A 22,190-nucleotide genomic window follows, 5' to 3' on the forward strand; every position below is an offset into this window, starting at 1 on the left:
TCAAAGACCTTGGATCTTGTTAGCATGTCTGAGTCTTGGGCTGGGGATCAGCTGGCTCTCACCCGCACAGGAAGCTTTGTACTTGAAATGCAATGTGGGGGACACCCGGGTGGCTCAGTCCGTTAAGCATCTGCCTTCAGCTCAGGTCGTGATCCCAGGGTCCTGGGATCGAGCCCTGCATTGGGCTCCCGGCTCGGCGGAGAGCCTGCTTCTCCCTCTGGTGCTCCCCCTGCTTGTGCTCTCTCTCTGGCAAATAAATAAATAAAAATCTTAAAAAAAAAATGCGATGTGGCAGAGTCGGTACCAGCACATTGTACACTGTGACCCCCGAAAATGTGAAGCTCTCATTGTAACTCCTTTGCCCTACTCACTGGAAAATATATGTTCTTCATCAAATAGTGATAGGATTCAAAAAAGATTTCCCTGTCCTTTGCCATCAATACTTTTCCCACCTGGTTAATTGTATCCTATGTCATTACTTTTGCGCCACGAGGGCAAGGGTTGAAATTGTCCCCTTGTAGCGTTCAGAAAGCATGCGAAATCGATACCGCGCCCATTGAGGCCGGCTTTGGGGACCTCCAGCTGCAGGTGGACCGCTCTAGCTAGTTTCCATGGGATGCAGAGCGCTGGTGCCGGCTCTCGTGATCAGCGGAGCTTACTCCTCAGGTGGCAGGAGGCTGGGCCGTCGCCTTTCAGCAGCACGGTGGGCGTCTCGGGGCCTCTGAGGGCTGTATGAAGAGCACACACTGGGCAGCCCTTGGGTGTCTGCCTTTCAGGCCTGATTAGAGCAAGAACTGCTTTGTAAATCACATAGGCATTCTAAACTATTTAATCTCAAGCCTAGGAACCCCTTGGGTGCAGACATACACTTTGTTGGGAATTTTGTGCATGACTCAGTGAACCATGCCAGCAAATACGGGACGAAAACTTAAAGCAGAAACATGGTTTTGGGGGAGTTCCTGGTCAGCATTGGGAATTATCGTCAGCTGAATACACCCTGTCTGATGACCTAGAAATTAATATATTCCACTCTAGACTTTTAGGATGAATTGTGACTTGAGCCTAACTATTTGAACCCTAATGTCACAGAAGCAGTGGGCATTTGTGAAATGGCTGGCTGAATTAGAGTTAATTAACGAGTCATGATGGGACAGAGAAAATCACCTGGCCTGTCCCAGAGGAATGCAGGGCATGTGGTTTTTTCCTTTCTGTAAAACTCGGATATTCTGGCCAAAGTTAGAATTCCTTTAACTCTGCTATGTAGGTGGGAAGGACGGTAATCTTGGCAAAGGAAGGAAAGTGTGTTCAAAGGTAATTCGGTCCGCTTTTCATAAAAGCATTCTGCTTTGCTTAGGCATCGAATTCCTAAAAGGATTTCGAGTAATACTGGAGGAGCTGAAGTCGGAGGGAAGACGGTGCCAACAACTGATTCTAAAGGACCCAAAGCAGCTAAACAGTAGCTTCAAAAGAACCGTAAGTCGCACGCAGAGAATGTGCTCCTGAAGACACACCATTGTTCTGGGGGTCTGAATGGTCTATTGAATGTCGGTGAAACTGGAGAAGGAGGGGCTGTGGGGTCCACCCCTCCTGCCAAGGTGGGTGAGAAATAGCTCAGCAACACCTCAAGCCTGCTCCACACCCAGAGAATCCCTCCAGCACTTCTCGCTGGTAAACACACCTCTCGGGTTACACGTCCTGGAAGGTGGCTTTGTGCTCTCAAGAGTATGTGAGCTCTTCCCCACCAGCTTTGAGGGTCCATGTTAACCAGCTGTGGCTTCCTTGCCAAAGAACAGGCAGCCTTGCTGATCTTTTATTTCAGTTAAACGTGGTCCAGAAAATAGACCCCAGGTCTGGAAGAGTGTGTGGGTGACCGTCAGAGAGGCCTGAAGGTCTGGTGTGTAGGTGGAGGGGTGGGTGATTTCTTCATGATATCGTGTCTGCTTTTATTCCCTTTTAGGGAATGGAATCTCAACCTTTCCTGAATATGAAATTTGAAACAGATTACTTTGTGAAGATTGTCCCTTTTCCTTCCATTAAAAATGAAAGCAATTACCACCCTTTCTTCTTCAGAACCCGTGGTGAGTATGGCCTGCTTGCCTGGTTCCCATGATGAGACTACTCCTGATCCTAATGACTTTTCCAAGGAATATATTCAAGAGCCCACCAAATACTGGTATGAAACCAGCATGGCGAGGACAAAACCATCCAGAAAAGCAATTCTTAGAATTAAGATTTGGCCTAGGCAGAGTACACCTAACCAGAGACACCAATTGCCAACTTGTTCAAGAGTAGACATGATGCTTGCTTATTTTGGGGGGGAGGGAGGGGTAGAGCTGCTGTAAGACAGCCATATATTAAAACCATTTGGAAAAAAAAAAGCAGGACTAAAAAGTAGAAGTTGATTTTGGAGATGAAGGGTAGAGCATGAAATAATTCCATCTTTTTTGACCTGTCATCAGGAAAGTGGCTTCTGTGATTGCCTGTTTTCAGGATTACATTAAGACAGTTAATCAGTAACCCTGAGATTGCCTCTTTCTAGAAAGTTTAACATCTATGTGTCAGGCCCTGTTATAAATGCTTTCTAAATACTGACTCCGTTTACCCCCATAACGACCCTTCAAAGAATTTGATCCTCCCATGTCCACTTATTAGATGTGGAATTACACACCCAGAGGGTAAAGAGCCTCTGGTGGGAGCTGGGATTTGAACCCAGAAGTCTGACTCTGGAATCCACACTCTGCAGCCAACTGTGCTGAGTTCCCTTTGCCATTTGTTCTGCATGCGGTGTGGTGGGACTTTCCTCAACCTGAATCCCTGCTTTCAGATTTGGTGCCCAGGCGTCCTGGAATCTGTAGCTATCCCTCTTGCCTTCCTAGTTGGGCTTTCTGTCTGGCCTTCCAGGCCCCCGATGGTCAGCTGGCAGTCCACTGTGACAGCCCTTCCTACATCCCCGTAGCCATCCTCCCCCTCTGTGATGTTTTTCTTCTCAACTCCAGAACTCATACTCAACTCAAACTCATACTCCAGAAACATACAGGACGTGTTTTCTTTTTGCCTTTTCTTTTTTCTTTTCCTTTCCTTTCCTTCCCTTTCCCTTTCCTTTTCCTTTTCTTTTGTTTTGTTTCCTTCCCTTCCCTTCCCTTTCCCCTTTCCTTTCCTTCCCTTCCCTTCCTTTCCTTTTCCTTCCCTTCCTTTCCCTTCCCTCCCTTCTCTTCTCTTTTCTTTTCTTACTTTTTTTTTGAACTTTATTTTCTGTGCAGCAAAGTTATTTTATAACAGTTGGTCTCATTTTCTTAATTAAAATATGATTCCATAGGGTGAAGACTAGGTGCATTTTACAACATCTCAATGCCTGACACATAACCAATTAGAGGATTCAAATATGTTTATGAGAAGCTTGCCTTCATTAGAACTAGTGTAATTTAAGATTAATTTTTCCCATCAGAATCAATGTGTCTATTTGGGGGTGAGGCAGAGGTGGGAGACGCGATCATCACCATTGCGGTGCCCTGTGATTCTGACGCTGCCTTTGCTTTTCTTGGCATTGGATGGACATTTGCCAGAGGGTTCTCCCTGGGTGAGCAGCATGGCATCCTGGACTGGCTGTTTGGCCTCATTGTGTTAGCATCACGTTTAAGCCCTGCTTCAAAGCCCTGTTGGCTTTGGTGCTATTACTTAGTAGATGTCTGTCTCCATGCCATTTTTAGACTCCCTCAGAGCATTTGCTAGCAAAGGTTACAACAATCCCAAGACAGTTACCAGCATCACTCCAGAGTTCTCTTGGGCCTAGACCCCTGTACAGTGGATAAGGGGCTGGCTCTATTTCTGTTCGCGGCTAAACCAGAGGCTCCCTGTGGTAGCAGCCTGAACACAGTCCTGCTGCCCTTGGCTGCTGGCCTGGAAACTCCTCTGTCATGCTTGACAAGCTTCAAGAGTCTGGGTGACTTGACACTGTTTCCATTTATTTGGCGTAAAATGAACTGCATTCATATTTTTATATTGTACAATTTAAATTTTCATAAGATGTAACTACACTATACTGAATTGCTGACTTGATGTATTTTATACTTTTCCCAACACTACCCAGCACCGTGTATTTGTATTTTATTGAACTATTGGATGAGGAAAATGCCAAACTGTACTAAAAAATATGTGTCTTTCTTCATAGCCTGTGACCTGTTACTACAGCCGGACAATCTGGCCTGTAAGCCCTGTGAGTATAGCTGTGCCCGTCCATCAGGTCTGGCCCGCATGGTGGGGTCGGGGTGGCCTCGGGGTGCTCATTCCGGGTCCTTCCTCCTCCCAGTCTGGAAGCCTCGGAACCTGAACATCACTCAGCACGGTTTGGACATGCAGGTGTCCTTCGATCACGCGCCACACACCTTTGGCTTCCGTTTCTTCTATCTTCATTATAAGCTCAAGCACGAAGGGCCTTTCAAGAGAAAGACCTGTAAACAGGTGAGCTGCTATGTGTACATTAAGGAATACTACATGTTTTTGTTTTGTTTTGTTTTTTCTAAAGATTTTATTTTTTTGGGTGCCTGGGTGGCTCGGTTGGTTAAGCAGCTGCCTTCAGCTCAGGTCATGATCCTGGAGTCCCTGGATCGAGTCCTGCATCAGGCTCCCCGCTCAGTGGGGAGTCTGCTTCTCCCTCTGACCCTCCCCCTTCTCATGCTCTCTCTCTGTGTCATTCTTCCTCTCAAATAAATAAAATATTTTTTTTAAAAAAATAAAGATTTTATTTTTTTTTTGAGAGAGCACAGAGGGAGAGGGAGAAGCAGACTACCCACTGAGCAGAGAGCCCGATGCGGGCTCCATCCCAGGACCCCGAGATCATGACCCACGCCGAAGGCAGACGCTTAACCGACTGAGCCACCCAGGCGCCCCTACTACATGTTTTAAAGTGACCCCTGGGCCCGGAATTTGGAAGGTTCAACATGAACATGAGGCTTTATCTCAGCAGTTGGTAGATATTCCAGGATGTTGTGTCTCAGAGACAACCCTCACTCTCCAGTTATCTACACCCCAGCTATCCCAAGGGTGATGAAGCCTGGGAAAGGTATTACCAAGGAACCAAAAGAATTAAGTATTTCTAGTTCATTCTGCTCTATTTTAAACATTCATTGGGTGCTCACTGTGTGCCAGTCACCAAGTTTTATTCTCACTGAATCCTTACAACTACACAACAGAGGCTGCTGTCACCCCACTTTACAGATGGGCGACCCGAGGCTCTGTGAGGTCACCTGGCTTGCTCAACGTCACACAGCTAGTCAGTGGAAAAACCACATCTAGGAGCTAAGCCACTAGGATTTCAGTGGCTTACTGATTGTACATAGACCAAAGTTAAGTAGAAACTCAGCAACCAAGTTCTTAAACTGAGGGCGGTCAACAAGAGGGGGAATTGTGGAAGTGCACAGGGCTGCTAGCTAGATGGCCTCAGCAGGCACCAAGAGAGGTTTTTGGTCATGAGAGTAGAAGCTAGCATCTTCCTAGACATGCTTCTGTGTTGTTGAATTTTGCTTTCCTGTAGGCTCTCACCTCTGTCATTGACCTCAAGTCAAAATTACGGCACATAAAATATGCACAAACATGGGCAGGTAATTTCTTTCCTCACCCTTTCAATAAATAAAGGGTATTCTAAATAGTTTCTTTGTCTGCAAATGGAATAGTCCTGCTGAGGGTGCCACTAAGTAAGTATAAACTATGATGGAGGTCCTGGGCTCTCCTGGGCCTTTTCATCAGAGTGAAGTTCAGATCATGTGTAGCAGATAAATATGGTTGCTTTCTGATCTAATTGATATATTCTAAACATGGTCAAGACTGGTGGCAAGTCTCCTTCAGCTTTGGGGGAAAAGAGAGGTCCAGATGACCCTTATCCAAGAAGTGAGTTTTAAAAGTGTTGTGTTGTTTCTTTGCAGGAGCAAAATACAGAGACAACCAGCTGCCTCCTTCAAAATGTTTCTCCTGGGGATTATATAATTGAGGTATGTATAACTCAGGAAAGCCCTATTATTAATTCTACAGAATGAATCTAGTTCATGAAGAATTTCAACTGTTTACAACACTAAAATTTCAAGCCATTGAGGGTGTGCACAGTTATATTTTTACATGGTCCTTAACATGCTTTTTAAAAAGTTTATATGTAATTAGTCTTTGATTTTTCTCATTCAGTATTTCAAGTATTTCATATAAATATTTTTATGAAACCGTATAGTCCACATAACCACGGTTTAGAATTTCTATACAGTATTCCTTTGTAGGGGAGGAAGAAATTCCTTCTTTCCTCCCTGGGTTCTTCCAGCTGGTTTAGGAATTAAATTGACGTGAGACAGATTAAGGGGTGAAAAAAACCAGAGTCTTACTGAGTGTGCACAGAGGCCCAATAATGAAATTGAAACCCAAAGAAATGACAAAGGCAGGCACAGTTCTTATGCTTTTTGGACAAAGAGATAATAAATTTGTGAAGAATTGACAGGATAAAGAAAAAATAGATGTTTGGGAGCTTTAATTAGTAAGGAATTCTAAGTGGAATTTAGGCTGAGGTAATAAATTAGAAAAAGTAACAAGGTTCGTTTCTACAGTTTTCTTGACTTTAAAGTCCCTATCTCAGACAATAAGGATGTCATTTTTACTTTTCAGAACAGTGAGGGTATTTGTCATATGGGAGATCTATTTCCTGCTTTCAGGGGGACAGAGGGAGGGTCTGAGTATTCTTGCACTACTTCTTTCTCCAGTAGCTTCATTACAAAATATTTATCAGTAGGCCATTGTGGTACCTACTGGGGCAACCTGCCTTGGGCTCCTACACTGTCATACTACAAAAATATGTTTTTAAAAAATTTAGATTTATAAATTTTTATTTTTATTTTTTAAAAGACTTATTTATTTGTCAGAGAGAGAGAGAGAGAGGCATTCAGAGGGAGATGCAGGCTCCCCACTGAGCAAGGAGCCCAACTCAGGACTCGATCCCAGGACCCTGGGATCATGACCTGAGCCGAAGGCAGACACTTAACCGACTGAGCCACCCAGATGTCCCTAAAAACTTTTAGTAAAACAGAAAGGAAAAGTTCTGCCCATTATATCTGCCTATACTTCTCTAGGTTTCTGCTGACATTTTCTTTATCAGTATACATGAAGTTCTAAATACCACTGAAAAAAGCAAGCAAATGATAATATTTTTCTTCTTTTAGTTTAGATTCCTTTTCCAGTATCAAACATACTACAAAAATAGGGATAAAAGAAAAATCGAAAAGGAAATGAAAAATTTTGTCCAAAGCCCTGCTATTCAGAGACAGTCAACATGTCTTAACATTTTGGGAGAAACACTGGTTGTACGACTTGATAGCAGTATGTAGTTTTGAATGGACACACCCTCTGAAAGCATTAATGGTGGCCCAGTAAAATTCGTGGTAGGATGCCATTATAACGGAAGAGTGTTAGAATGTGGAACTCACCAGCTGAATTCATCAGTGAATGAACAACGTTTGATTCATGGAAGGTGATGAGGTTGAGGGTTTTGAATGGTAAAGCAGATATTTATCTGATTTAATGTCAGGTCTCAGCTCATAAATGATCATAGGCAGCAGCTCTCCTTCCTCCTTCCCCCCACTGTCCACAGGTGGAAAAATGAATGAAATCTGTTGAGATGTTATCACTTAAAAAAAATAATGATACAGCATCCTCTGTTTTGCAGCTGGTGGATGACACTAACACAACAAGAAAAGTGATGCATTATGTCTTAAAGCCAGGTATGATTTTTTTTCTGTGTGAAATGTTGGCTCTGGACTACGGCAGACCACGCTACTTGATACTTTCTGTACTTCATGGTTTACAAAATCAAAACACAGCATTTGAGTTCCTCTCTTTTAAAAGATGTTCCATCACGGGCGCCTGGGTGGCTTAGTCAGTTGAGCGTCTGACTCTTGACTTTGGCTCCGGTCATGAGCCCAGGGTTGTGAGATTGAGCCCTGTGTTAGGTTCCATGCTGAGCACAAGGAATCTGCTTGAGATTCTGTCTCTCTCCCTCTGCGCCCCGCCCCCCGCCTCACTCTTCTAAAAAAATGATGTTTCATCAAAGCCGACTTTCCTTCCATCCTAATGTCGATGCCTAGAAGACAGAGGCCACTGTGGTTGGTGTGTGTCTATGTGTAGCTGGGACCAAATAGTCACTTGTCCTTGGAAGAAAAGTGGTGGGAGGCAAGGTTTCCTAGGGCAAAATTCTCACTCACAAGTATTTACTGTCCCAGCAACTCTAATTGTTGAATAGTATTCTACAACCCTTTAAAAAGAGTCCTTTTATAATCACCAGACCAGTACTAACTAGAGAAATGTGGTCAAGGCTCCCAGAACCTGTTACACAGCTTATGTTTAAAAAGAGGAAAAGAGGGGCACCTGGCTGGCTCAGTCAGTAGAGTGTGGGACTCTTGACCTTGGAGTTGTGAGTTCAAGCCCCACATTGGGTGTAGAGATTACTTAAAAATAAAAAATCTTTAAAAACAAAAAAAAGGGGTGGGGGAGAAAAAGAATTCTCCTTGAACTTGTGCTGCTTGTTTCAAGCCTTGTCTTTGACATTTCCCAGCGCATTCCCCGTGGGCGGGGCCCATCAGGGCTGTCGCCATCACTGTGCCACTGGTTGTCATCTCAGCATTTGCGACCCTCTTCACCGTGATGTGCCGCAAGAAACAACAAGGTATCTCTTTGTGTTGTGTTTTCCCCCCAGGTTGGCAAGACATCGGCCAACAGAGGGAGCCTGGGAGTCCTTGGGCCCTTGGTACCACCGTCCCACCCCGGCCCCCAACCAAATGTGCATCTGGGAGGCCACATAGGTCCTGTAGTTCCTACCATTAAGATACTTGACTTTTAGCCTCAGGAGCCATGAACATGAAGCCGTAATTCTGTTCCCAAACTCAGGATAGTAAATTCAAGAACATAAATGAACTCTAAAAGTATGAGTAAGGGTAGAGGCAGGGCTTGATGACTTATACAAAGCAGGTGTTGGGAGGGAACTTTTTGGGGACCTTGGAAATGTTTTTCTATCTTGATCTGAGTGATGGTTACACAGGTATATACTTAGATAAAAGCTTACTGAGATTGTTCTTAAGATTTATGCATTTTACCTTTGTAAGTTATACCTCAATAAAAGGGTTTTCTTTTGTTTTTTGTCTTTTTTTTTTTTTTTTTTTTAAAGGTCAGCTCTGTTAGTGCTTAATTGGTCTGGTAGGTACACTTGGTTGCAGGACCTGCTTCTGGGTGCTCTCTGCTGACCAGAGTGGCCCCGGCAGTTTTCTCGGCTTACCCGAGGTATTTGTTGCTCCACTGGAGAAATCAGCTGTCCTGTTTCCAGTGGGGACCCCAGGGGCTGGGGACTGGGAGTATCAACTGTTGTTTCTTGAAGATGGCATTAGGTCCTGAGTCTTAAGGCACAGGACAAAGCATTGCTCGTAGGCATCAACCCTATCTTCTTTTCCAATTTAGAAAATATATATTCACATTTAGATGAAGAGAGTTCTGAGTCCTCCTCGTACACCACGGCGCTCCCCAGGGAGAGGCTCCGGCCGAGGCCGAAGGTCTTCCTCTGCTATTCCAGCAAAGATGGCCAGAATCACATGAATGTTGTCCGGTGTTTTGCCTACTTCCTCCAGGACTTCTGTGGCTGTGAGGTGAGGAATCTGAAGTCTCTTCTCTCTCCCTGGGCAGGACATGTGCCCCCATGCTCTCAGCGCACTCTCCCTCCCTCTAGACCTCCTTGGGTGACACCTGCCCTCCCCCAGTGCCTAGCTCCCTTCCAAATTGGGGTCAGCCTCACACTCCTTCTTCAGTCTGTCCTGCCCATCACCAGCACTAAATGTTTCCTAACCCTTAGTCCTAACCCTGACACTCAGACTCCTGTTCAAAAGCCTTTCGTGGCACCTACCTGGCAGGAAGTTTGATAAACATCAAGAAGACCGTGCAGTTGCATGGAGGGGAATGGCATGTATCCTGGGAACATGCAACAGGAGCGGGGGAACTTGGTCACTCAAGACATCTTGGTGAGCCTTGACAGGTCAAAGAGAGGATGGAAGATCAAGCAGTGGGTTTCCACAATGCTTTGAAGGAGTTTTGCTAAGAAGGGAGAACAATAATGTGTCAAGGACTCAAATGGTTAGCTCCGGTTTCTTGTCTGTTCTCCTGAGTTAAGCTATGAATACATGTAGCTTTTCTAAAATGTCGTAGTGCTAATTTTAGAGGGAAGTTTGAAGCTCTCATGGAAGGCGCACTGTGTTTCTTACCAATGCAAGAACTGTACAATAACTGTGTTATGAAAGTTATTTGTGCTTTGATTCTGCTGCCGGTAGGTTTCTTAGTCTTTCCACGGGGCAAGGCTTCCCCCTAGTGTCCATAACACCTAATTACAAGGCTGACACCTGAAGCTGGGGTGATGGGCAGATCCAAATGGGTACTGAAAAACCAACTGCAACCTCTAGCTGGTGCCACAGTCTTCAGACGACCCATGTGCTCTGCTTTGTAACTAACTAGCCTCAGGGGGAAAATGTCTTCCAAATATGAGTGTAGTACTTTAGAAATTTTCGAAACTGAAAAAGATGACTCCAAAAATGGCCTGTAATCTCACCTGGAGAAAGAGGAACCACAGTTAATATTTGGTGTATTTCCTTCCCAGTTTTTTTCTACATAGATGAACTCATGCATTCAGTTTTGCATTTGGGGTGGATTAGGATGTTTTTTCTGTCCTTTCATTTAATAACTTTTTATACTATTGGAAGTTATGTAAACTGCAATTTTATTATTTTTTAAAGTTTTTATTTAAAACCTGTCAGTTAACATACAGTGTAATATTAGTTTCAGGTGTACAATATAGTGATTTAGGACTTCCATACAACACCCAATGCTCATCACAACGAGTGCACTCCTTAATCCCCATCCCCATCCCCTATTTCACCCCTTCCCCGCATCCACCTTCCCTCTGGTAGCCATCAGTTTGTTCTCTAGAGTTAAGAATCTGTTTCTTGTTTTGCCTCTCCCTTTTTTCCCCTTAGGATCATTTTTGTTTCTTAAATTCCAAATAGGAGTGAAATCATATGGTGTTTGTCTTTCTCTGACTGACTTATTTTGCTTAGCATAATACTCTCTAGCTCCATCCATGTCATTGCAAGTGGCAAGATTTCATTCTTTTTTATAGCTGAATAATACTCCATTGTATCTACATACACACTACATCTTTATCCATTTATCAGTCGATGGACACGTGGGCTCTTCCCATAATTTGGCTATTGTTGATAATGCTGCTATAAACATCAGCCTTTAAATTAGTATTTTTGTATTCTTTGCGTAAATACCTAGTAGTTCAATTGCTGGATCGTAGGGTAGTTCTGTTTTTAACTTTTTGAGGAACCTCCTTACTGTTTTCCAGAGTGGCTGCACCATGCAATTTTAAATAACCACATGATCCATAATATCAATTCATTCTAATTGAGTTATTTCATATTGCTTACCATCTCAGTAGTTCAATTTTGCCTCATTTCTGATGATTTTCCAGAGCTAGAAGCCTGGAAATGGAATTGCTGGGTCAAAGATGGGAACATTTTATTTTATTTTATTTTATTTTTTTTTTTTTTTTAAAGATTTTATTTATTTATTTGACAGAGAGAGAGAGAACAAGTAGGCAGAGAGGCAGGCAGAGGGAACGGGAGAAGCAGACTCCCCGCTGAGCAGGGAGCCCGACGCGGGGCTCGATCCCAGGACCCTGGGATCATGACCTGAGCCGAAGGCAGCGGCTTAACCGACTGAGCCACCCAGGTGCCCCTTAAAGATGGGAACATTTTAAAAATGCTTGGTTTATACTCTCCGTTAGCCTTTAGAAGGTATAATACTAGTGAGAATTAAGAGAGTATAAGACAATTCAGGATTCTTTTCAGCAAGTGGGTGGATCTTGGGGACCTTCTTCTTTAGAGCCAAAGAGGAAGAGAGGATTATTTCAGAATCCCCTTCCCCATAAGAGACTGTGGCTCCCATTCAGGCGTAGCCACTGCGAATTCATTTCTGAACTACAGAAGGAAAGAGGCTGATAAAACTGCGAAGAGACGTTTTCAGCAGAATCAGATGAAAATGATCTGAGAAGGTGAAGCCCTCTGAGGGGCACGTGCATGCCTGGTTTTCTTTCCTTTGTTGGTGCCCCTCCCCCCAGCTCCCGGAACCTCCTTGGGGTTAAAGGTCTAATATGGCTATGACCCCCAAAGACTGCTATGAAGTCCCGGTGGGAGGTGCCAGTCACTCAGCGGTGAGCTAACCAGAGCGGCTGCGTTACTGTAGTCCACCACCCTCTTCTCTGGCCATTGACAGACTGGTAAACAGCATAGTTGACCCTGGGGCTGTGAGAGTGGCCAAGGAAGTCTTCTTTGTCCATCACGCTGTCTGGATGTGAGTCAGCCAGCGTCATGGGCAACTCTGACATCCAGACCTCAGCCCCATTTTCTGCCTGCTTTGGGGTCCCTCACCCAGGCCCATCCATCATCACCTTCCAGCTTTGTCTTCAGGATCTGCTGCACTCATCGCCATAGACCGATCCCAGGGTGCCCATTCAAGGGGCTCACTAGCACACTCTAAGTCCCTTGAGGGCCTCACTTGGGATATGGGACTTTGGCAGGTTGCTAGAAGCTCTGTGCGTCCATCTTTTCCCTCATATGGTGAGAGCAGGAATGGCCCCCACATTAGGCTGAAACAAGGGCACAATGCAGAGGGCCTGGCATGTGACTATCACCCACAGAATGTTAGCTGGTCCCAGATCCCAGCATCCCAGAGCCTGCATGCAGCAATGCTGATAATACTTAAAGGACAAATGATGGGACCTTCTTGTAACCCTCTTGTTTTTGTTACCGGACTCCCCAGGCTGTATAGGTGAGTGAGGTCTGTGTTCTCTTTCCAGGTGGCTCTGGACCTGTGGGAGGACTTCAGCCTCTGCAGAGAAGGGCAGAGAGAATGGGTCATCCAGAAGATCCATGAGTCCCAATTCATCATCGTGGTGTGTTCCAAAGGCATGAAGTACTTTGTGGACAAGAAGAGCTACAAGCACAAGGGCAGTGGCCGGGGCTCGGGGAAAGGGGAGCTCTTCCTGGTGGCCATGTCGGCCATCGCTGAAAAGCTCCGCCAGGCCAAGCAGAGCTCCTCAGCCCAGCTCAGCAAGTTCATCGCCGTTTACTTCGATTATTCCTGCGAGGGCGATGTTCCCGGCATCCTGGACCTGAGCACCAAGTACAAGCTCATGGACAACCTTCCCCAGCTCTGTTCCCACCTGCACTCCCGAGACCACGGCCTCCCGGAGCTGGGGCAGTACCCCGGACAGGTGAGCAGAAGGAACTACTTTCGCAGCAAGTCCGGCCGGTCCCTTTATGTCGCCATATGCAACATGCACCAGTTTATCGATGAGGAGCCCGACTGGTTTGAGAAGCAGTTCGTCCCCCTCCGTCCTCCTCCCCTCCATTCCCGGGAGCCAGTGCTGGAGAAGTTTGACTCGGGCTTGGTGTTAAATGATGTCATGTGCAAACCAGGGCCCGACGGCGATTTCTGCCTCAAGGCTGAGGCCGCGGTCCCCGGGGTGCTGGCCGACTCGCCCTTGGAGGGCCCACACTTGGGCCTGGACCAAGACGCGGAGGCGGGGCCCGGGCCGGGGGGCGGCTCGGTCCTGCGGCCACTGCTGCACCCCGGGAAAGCCGCCAGCCCCTCAGACATGCCTCGGGACTCGGGCATCTACGACTCGTCCGTGCCCTCCTCGGAGCTGTCCCTGCCCCTAATGGAAGGACTCTCGGCAGATCAGACAGAAACATCTTCGCTGACAGAGAGCGTGTCGTCCTCCTCCGGCCTGGGTAAGGCACGTGGGAGCTGAGAGTGCCTTTGGGTTGGGTTCCGGATACAGGCCACAGCCTTTGTCCCTAATTCCCAAATCCATGCAAGTGTTTTTCTAATTTGGGTGCGGACTCATTGGCAATGAAGCTTATGGGAAGTACCACGACTCCATTGATAGTATCGATTTATTCTAGGCAATGGGGATGTTCACATGTGTGAGCTGTAGGAATACTGAGGCTAAGTTAGGGTGAGCTGCCCGGCCCCTGAACTCCACAGGCCTCTGGCTACCAAGACAGAGCTTGCCCCAAAGGTATTGGATGAGCGTCTGTGGACCTGTATCTTTGTTGGGATTTGTAGTGTTTGCCACCCCGTACCAATGCCAGTGCTTTAAAAGCCACATCTTTTAATGATCCTGGGGTTGATGGGCACAGTGTTCTCTCCATCACAGTTCACTCAGCACAAGGCCAGGTGAGAGGGCCCTGGAGGAGAGCCCGGCCTCCCCAGGGAGCACCAGCAGGATGCCATCTGGAGCTGTTCCTTATAGTGCCTGTGGCTAGCTGGAGTCATGCATGCAAAGCCTTGACCTTCAGCTAAGGGAACCTGTCAGCAGGATGAGACTGCCCTGTCTTGAGTTGGTTGGGGGGCTTGCCTCACTCATAAAGCCCATGGGCCAAACCCAGATTCAGCCACATTCTGGCCTGAGCCCCCGGCCAGGTGAAGTACAATGACGTGTGGCTTTGCCCTGTCTTCTTTCCTTAGGTGAGGAGGATCCTCCTGCCTTCCCTTCCAAGCTCCTCGCCTCTGGGGCGTGCAAAGCAGAACCTGGTTCCTGCAGCTACACTGGTGAACTCCACGTGGTCGCCCCTTTGTAACAAAATGGAAGAAGAGTCTAAGCATTGCCACTTTAGCTGCTGCCTCTCTCTGGTCCCCCAGCGCTTCTCTCTGGTTGCGCGGTCCACTTGGAGCTGAGGTCTCCCACAAGGATATTTGGAGTGAAATTTGGGCCAGTACTTGCTCTCCTTGCCCCATCCCTCTACCTGCTATCTTGGCAAAGTCTCCAATTTTCTAAAATCCTATGGATATCTCTGAAAGGCATATCCATAAGGTCGGACAGCAGCTTGTCCCGTTAGGTCAGACCTTGGATTAGAGCCAGTTCTGGGAGGTAGGGAGGAAACATGCACAGAGAAACAGGAACATACCTGCACTGATCACTCAGATTTTATTTATCTCTGCAAACTTTGCCTGTTTGCTGTTGGCTACTTTGATGTGAAATGCTTTGTGGGAGAAGCACTTTTAGTACCATTCTAGCTACAGAAACCAAGTGCCAGTCTATCTGGAATCCATGTTGTTACGGATGATGTTCTTGTCTGGTTTTGGTGTAGAATTTACAGTGCTATGGATGTCAGAAAAGCTCCGAGTCAAAGGTCAAGAAGGGAACTGAGTATATGACCACCTTTCATAAAATGAGTCTTTACATATTAGGGGGTGCCGTGGCTGCCTGAGGTGGGGGCTGCGGGGTCAGGCTGACCATCTTGACAGTTTTTTCTGACATAGGTTGGTCATTGTGCAGAAAGCACCAAAACTCAGAGCACGGGACCGCCTCTCAGTCTGAGTAGGCATCATGTGGGGGCCAGATCTGCCTGCCAAGTTTCCCTGGGTTCCATTTACTGTGCAGTATCTCAGATGTTGCTGCCTGGAAGTTTATTTTTAAAAGACGAATACCCAACTGGGCTGTCTTACTGGAAGCTGGAGTTCATGCTTCAGTGGGCTTCTGATCTAAAGCTGTGTCCAGGATAGTAGGGACCAGGACCGACTGAAATATGGCCGTGTTTGCAGGTGGTGGCCGCTTACTTTGCTGAACTGCTTTCGACTAATGATAAGTCTCATTTTAAGAAGGTGAGAAGGAGGGAACTGTCACAAAGATGAGTGTGCTCTTCTAATAGCATCTGAAGAAGACAAGAGACCTGAAGTCATTGAATTCTTGAATCTTAGAGTACTCCCCGCCCCCACCCTACCCCCCAACAACCCAGCCTGTGAATCATGTTTCACTGTGTGTTTCTGTTGTACTTACCCAGTGAAAGATTTGTCTCTTGTGCTCTCTCCTACCAAAAATAGCTATTAAGAGCTTAGGGAGAAAAAATTTGCTTTAAGAAGGAAAAGTAAATGTTTTGTTTCTGTGAATGATGTTTCTACAGAATTTCTGTTTCTAAAAGGGAAAACAGTTGTTCAAATCCTGTTGGTCTATTAGGTGTGTGGGTAATGATGCCTTGGTCTTCCCTGTGGAAACCCTTCTCCCCATGTCCTTGAGGGGTTGTGAGCATCCTTCTCCACCTTTTTCATGGGTGCTATTGGATTTGGGCACCCTGCTTTTACTCAGCACTCACACAGGGGACCCCAGGTTTTATTCCTTTAGCAGATAGGACCAATATCAAGGGAGATACTGAGGAACATCTCAAGGAGGGGTGGGAGGTGGAACGGGGCATGACTTTTCCATCTAAGCACATGCTTGGCAGGTGGGGAAGGGAAGGTTTGCAGCCTTGCTGGAAAGAAGAGATGTGTGTGTATTTTTGATGCAAATGCCACACTCCATGTTCTGGAAAGGCAGCTGACAGCTTCTTGGGAGAAGAACGTGCTTGTCTGTTCTCCGGCATCGAGTTTCCTGCAGCTGCTCTGAAGGGGAGACAAGTGAGCTGCAGAACTGTCTCCCCCATGAAACCAGGCATCTTGTTGGAGAAGAGATGTTCCATGTCACTGTGGAATCTGGGACACGTGCAGAGCTTCTGCCCCCACGTGACTGTCCTGCCATTCCGCCGTCAGGATAAGTTCTGCAATGGAGATTGGTCAGTCCAAACTTACTGACATGAAAATTCATTTGGAACATTATCGGAGAGATTGAGGCCAAGAAATGGTGCATGCTCCAAAGGAACCACTAGGAGCTACTTTTAGGATATTCAGCTTTGCACATAAAATGAGGCATCTGTGAGAAAGCGAGCCCCGGCATAGCATGGAGGACTGGGGGGTGGGGGGAGCATTGGCTGAGCTCCACGAGCGTGAGCAGAGAGCTTGCTAAATGAACTTACTTCTTATGAAAATGCAAGGGAAAAAATGTGCTAGACCAAAAATCAGGTAAAGTTTTAGTTTGGATTTAGGGTTTGGATACCTGTTTTTAAGTACTAAAGTTTCTTATGTTCAACACAATCAGATTCTAACATACCAAGTAGCAAAACCATAGTATGAATGCCTAAGTCAGACTAAGTTGAGATGTCCCAACTTGGTGGTTTTGCCTTATTAGTTTCTCTTCTTCTTCTTCTTTTTAAACCCTCTCCATCTCGTGCTGGGAATGAGAACAGTTGCCTTGCAGATTAAGGCAAAACATCTGTTTTAAGCAGAGCTGCATTCTTTGACTGACATTGTCCCAGATAAGGGAAATGATAAGACAGAATTCAGATAAAAGTTCTGCCAAATCACAGGCTTTTAGAAATTAGGGCTACAAGAATTAGAATATAGGGATGGTCTCCATGAAAAGCCGTGATCCTGAGAACAAGAGGATTGTGTGGCTAAGATAGCCGGTGTCCTCTGAGCAGGAGACCGGAGGTAGCTGCAAGGAACCAGGTAAGCAAGTCTTGAAAGGGAGTTGAAGGTAGGGAGCTAGTCATTCATCTTAACTCACCAGTACCCTACAGAAAGGACTTAGCATCGGACATAGTCAGAGGGGGAGGGATCAGGGAGCTGGAAGCCCAGGTAAAGGTGTGCTTTTCTACCAGAGGTTGGCTCCAGGCAACAAGAACCACCTGGACAGACCCAGCCCAGCCACACAATGGGGGCAGAATGTCCTCCAGAGGGCCAAATCCTGGGCCTTTGAGGCACATTGGTCTCCAGAAAGAATCGGAAGTCATTGAGGTCCAGGCCCAGGGTTGGGTGACCAGCTAGATAATAGCATTTTGAGCCAAAAATGAGATGGGGCCTTAAAGTCATGAGACAGGCTTTGGCTGACACATTAGTAATAACTGAAGACAGTCCCAGAGCACAAGTTCAAAAAATGTCTTTAGCAGCTATGACATCATTGGAATCAATGTGTAGTAATTTAAGTTCATGTATGTTTGTATATCAGAGTTCAGTCTTGCTACTTCATTGCTGCTAATGTCTTTTTCTTTCTTTCTTTCTTTTTTTTAAACCAACCCCTCATCTCAGGTTCCCTGACTTAAGCACAGATAAACAGGAAGACTGTCCCTCCAAAAATGTGGAGTTACATGATTTTCAGAACTTGCCCTTTTTTCAGAATTGAGCAACTTTTAAAAGAAACAAAGGAAGAAAAAAGCTAAGAAATGATACACCCTCCTCTTAAAGAAAACCCCACGATCCCCAATAGCCTCAGCACTAATTTGTCTCTTTTAGGGGAGAATTATTCTTTGTGTCCTTATTGGAGAGAGGTGGACAATACCAATGTGAAGGTTATTAGCCTTTTCTGTTTTCTGTTGTTTGTGAAGACTGCTGTTCTTAGAGCAGATGTCTGCGGGGGTACCAGTGCAACAGGCCAGGAGTAATGATAAATAAGGTGTGGTGATAAATGGCAACCACCTGCCTTCTCAGTGTCAGAGAGACCATAGGGCCTGGTGGGGACTGTGGCAAACTGAAGTGCTTCCTGTCCCACCTGTAGGAAGGCAGCTCTTCCAGTCAGTTGTGGACATGTAGTGTTTACTGATTTTTCCAGTTTTCAAGAGAAGCTGAGAATATGGATTTTTTTTTTTTAAGTAGGCTCCATGCCCAACGTGGAGCCCAATGTGGGACTTGAACTCATGATCCTGAGATCAAGACCTGAGCTGATATCAAGAGTCGGACGCTTAACCCAACTGAGCCACCCAGGCACCCCGAGAATCTGAATTTTTATATGAAAAATTATAATTTTTTAAAGTATTGGCAATTAAAAATTTTTTTTTTCAATTCAGGCTCAACAGAACACATGAGTGGGCCTGATTTGGCCCACTAGCTGCCAGTTTGCCACTTCCGCCTTGTAATACTTGAAATGAAAAGCATTCGTGGTAATTACAGATGTCTGGTATCACCAGAAAATGATCTTGCTAAATGCAGCTGGTGGCTGGATTGCTTTTTCCCCACCTTGCTCCCCCAAAGAAGTCTGATATGATTGTGAATGTATGTTATCAATATACATTCACAATTATCAAGCCCTTGCACAACAAGAGCTATGAAGAATGGTTTAAGTAGGTGGGATTATTTACCACTGAAATAAAATTTACTCTTCATGGTGCCTTAAGAGAAAGGCAAGCCAGTTACTAATTTCAAAATCAGATTTATAAGGGGTGCCTGACTAGCTCAGTTGGTAGAGTGTGTGACTCTTGATCTTGGGGTTCTAAGTTCAAGCCCCACGTTGGGTATAGAGATTACTTAAAAAATAAAACCTTAAAAAACAAACAAAAAAAAATCAGATTTATGTTCTCCAATTTAAAAAACATAACACTTGGAACAATTTTCATTTAAACTGCGCAACCTACAGGACGTATTTATAGTTTTAGTTCTTGGCTTAATAATTTTTTAAACAATGTGCAATTCTGCGCTTCAGCCAAGACTTAATGAGAAAAGCAGGGATTGTACGGAGTGGGGCAAGGAATCCCCGAGTGTCCACTAGAGCCAGGCCACTTGCGTTGTCTTCTGTTTGAAATGATCTGTGAATTGACTCTGTTTTGGAGATGTGAAACAGTATATGGAGAAAAGCTTTTCCTGATACTGAGAGATCAGTTAGGAGTCCTCATGGGGTGTTGGGTCATCCTTTCTATGTCACCTCCTTTCCAGGCTCAGGGTGGAAGTAAACAAAAGGAAGTCTGACTGTAAACCAATAGCTTGGATTCCAATTTCAGAGTTTTGGAGCTGGGAGAAAGTTTGGATTATCTAGCATGTCTTCCCCCCGCTGGTGTCAGCCAGGGCTGAGCCTGAATTATTTCAGACATATGGCTATGGATGGGATTCTGGATTTTCAGGGAGGGAAATTCAGTAACCTACCCTGCTGATCAGATAGTCCTTTGTACATCTTACAGAAATTCAAACCAGCCTTCTTTTGTTCTGCACATTGTGGAAAAAGAACAGCTGGTTACCTTCCGTGTATTTGAAAACCGCAGTGAAGTCATCCCCCCGGTGTTTTTATTTCAGTGGTAAATAATCCCACCTACTTAAACCATTCTTCATAGCTCTTGTTTTGCAAGGGCTTGATAATTTTCACTGCTATTCTGTGCCTCGGCTTCACGCTCAGTTTGGTTGTGCAAACAACATGGTGCCTGACTCGCATTGGTGCCTTGTGAAGGCCAAGCTCAGGATGGGATTACAGGGAAATCCTCACGTGCCTGGCTTCTCTTACTACTTAAAACTATAGTGGCACTTTTAGAAAGTGGTATATTGCCTGTATTCATTTTGAGGATTACTTGATCGCCACATCCAATCCCCACCCCCACCCCGCCCAGCAATAGCCTGTTATGTTTTCCTCCCCCTCTTGTGGTCAGACACTTGGTGCTTATTCTTGATGTGTTTAATGCCATTCCTGAGCTTCTTCAAGACCAACTCTCACCTTCTGAGTGGCAGCTCCCCTGCCCTCCCAATTATAGATTCTATTTTTACATATCTCTAGACATCACCTTTAACTCGTGACTCACAATATTAGTTTAACCACTGGCAGGATCGAGAACAGTTGCTAAGGGCTAATTTGCAAAGAGAGTGAGGGACGACCTTTTGGGAATTTTGGCCAGTTGCCTCCCCTCCTGTTCTTTGGTTCCTCCCTGAAATTCGGCTGGGACCGCAGACTCCCCCACGAGCTTTCCTGGGTTCTGAAGGGCTGGGGCCATGACTCTGAATTGACTCAGCACTGTGTTTGCACAATCAGAAGTCTGACAAAAGCAATCCAATTATGATCATATCTGATGTTTATGTCAAATAAAATTTCAGTCGAGAAGATTCAAAGAAGCATTCTTCTGTTTGTACACAATGGGGACAAAGTTGGCTTCTCCATCCGTTAGACAAAAAAATTATCGTCGTGTCACACTAACCTGTAACTGTTATTTAAAAGTTTTGTTTTTTTCCTCAAGAAAAAACATGGTGAGTCTGGACAGAGCAAAAGCTTTTGTAAAAACCACATGTGTTCTTTTAGAGAGTAGGTAACTTCTATTTTCACTTTTTTTCTTTTTTTTTTTTTTTAACTACAGAAGCTCCCTGTTACTACGTTCTGGGCAGGGGGAAGCCTGTGGAACATGAACATGGTGATTGTTGTCATTGTCTTTGTTTCATCTTTAAGATTGTCCTTGGTGGGGTTTGGAGGAATAGTGAGCACTGACAGACTATAGCAGTGTGCTGTATTTTTACATTGAAAACGATGTCTTATTTGATTTGTACATAACTGTAAATAGGTGACAGTAGGTCACAGCTGACATTTGCAAAATGTTGTTTTTGTACCTTAGAATTTCTGCACCAAATAAAATGTTTTAAGATTGCAGTGGTTCATTAGTCTGCATCATCTTTCCTGTTTCCTGAGGAGCTGGGTGCCTGGCACAGCTTTCTGAGGGCTCCACCTCTGAGAAGAAGAGAGGTTATCCAGGGTGAGGAGGCGACAGCGGCCAGTACGTCTTGCTCAGGAAACCTGCGGCCTTGACCATTTGCCTTGCCCTCCGGCGGGCAGTTGTGTATTGCTTGTGTGGAGTCAGGAACAGGGATATTCATGTCGAGGAGAAAGTCAACTGTCAGAACAAATGGACCTTCTTTTCAGGAATTTGAAAAGAAGGGCGCCTGGGTGGCTCAGTCCATTGAGCGTCTGACTCTTGGTTTCGGCTCAGGTCATGATCCCGGGGTCCTGGGATTGAGCTCCCTGTCGGGCTCCCTGCTCAGCGGGGAGTCTGCTGCTCCCTCCACCCTCCCCCTGCTCGCTCTCTCTAAAATAAGTAAATCTTAAAAAAATTTTGAAAAGAGCCACTGAAATGTGGGAGCCACAAATGTCCTGCCATCCAATTAAAGTGCCTTCTCATTCTTCTGATAGATATTCTCTCACCTCCTGTGTGCCCCTGATCTGTGAGTTCATGTCTTGGGGTCCATTCTCAGCTCTGCTTCTGCCACAGTGACCCTGTGGCTGCACTTCTGGGCCTCAGTTTCTCATCTCTAGATTGGGCCAGTCGAAGGCCCTCCCTCACAGGGTGGTGAATGTGACGTGTTTACATAGTTGGTGCCCTGAAAATGACAGGGCCCCAGGAGGGGACAATGATTGGTAAGAAATAGCAAGGACACAGAATACAAGCCTCCTAGCCATTGCCTGGAAAGACTATGGTGGAAGTGCTGGGTCTTGGGAGCACTGGGTTTTCCTTGTT

General features: G+C 45.6%; 1 protein-coding gene across 1 annotated transcript in view; it reads left to right on the forward strand.

Moving 5' to 3' along the window:
* Window positions 1-21,328, forward strand: part of IL17RD (interleukin 17 receptor D) — a 69,280-nt gene extending 47,952 nt beyond the window's left edge. The window contains exons 4-13 of the mRNA XM_078076862.1: window positions 1,355-1,473; window positions 1,958-2,078; window positions 4,169-4,213; window positions 4,307-4,458; window positions 5,919-5,984; window positions 7,694-7,748; window positions 8,579-8,689; window positions 9,475-9,659; window positions 12,920-13,856; window positions 14,596-21,328. Coding sequence (XP_077932988.1) covers window positions 1,355-1,473; window positions 1,958-2,078; window positions 4,169-4,213; window positions 4,307-4,458; window positions 5,919-5,984; window positions 7,694-7,748; window positions 8,579-8,689; window positions 9,475-9,659; window positions 12,920-13,856; window positions 14,596-14,708 — 1,904 coding nt within the window. The 3' untranslated portion in view covers window positions 14,709-21,328. The remainder of the gene's footprint in view (window positions 1-1,354; window positions 1,474-1,957; window positions 2,079-4,168; window positions 4,214-4,306; window positions 4,459-5,918; window positions 5,985-7,693; window positions 7,749-8,578; window positions 8,690-9,474; window positions 9,660-12,919; window positions 13,857-14,595) is intronic.
* The last annotated feature ends 862 nt before the right edge of the window (window positions 21,329-22,190 follow it).

Source organism: Halichoerus grypus, chromosome 1 (genome assembly GCF_964656455.1).
Source record: "Halichoerus grypus chromosome 1, mHalGry1.hap1.1, whole genome shotgun sequence".
NCBI lineage: Eukaryota > Metazoa > Chordata > Mammalia > Carnivora > Phocidae > Halichoerus > Halichoerus grypus.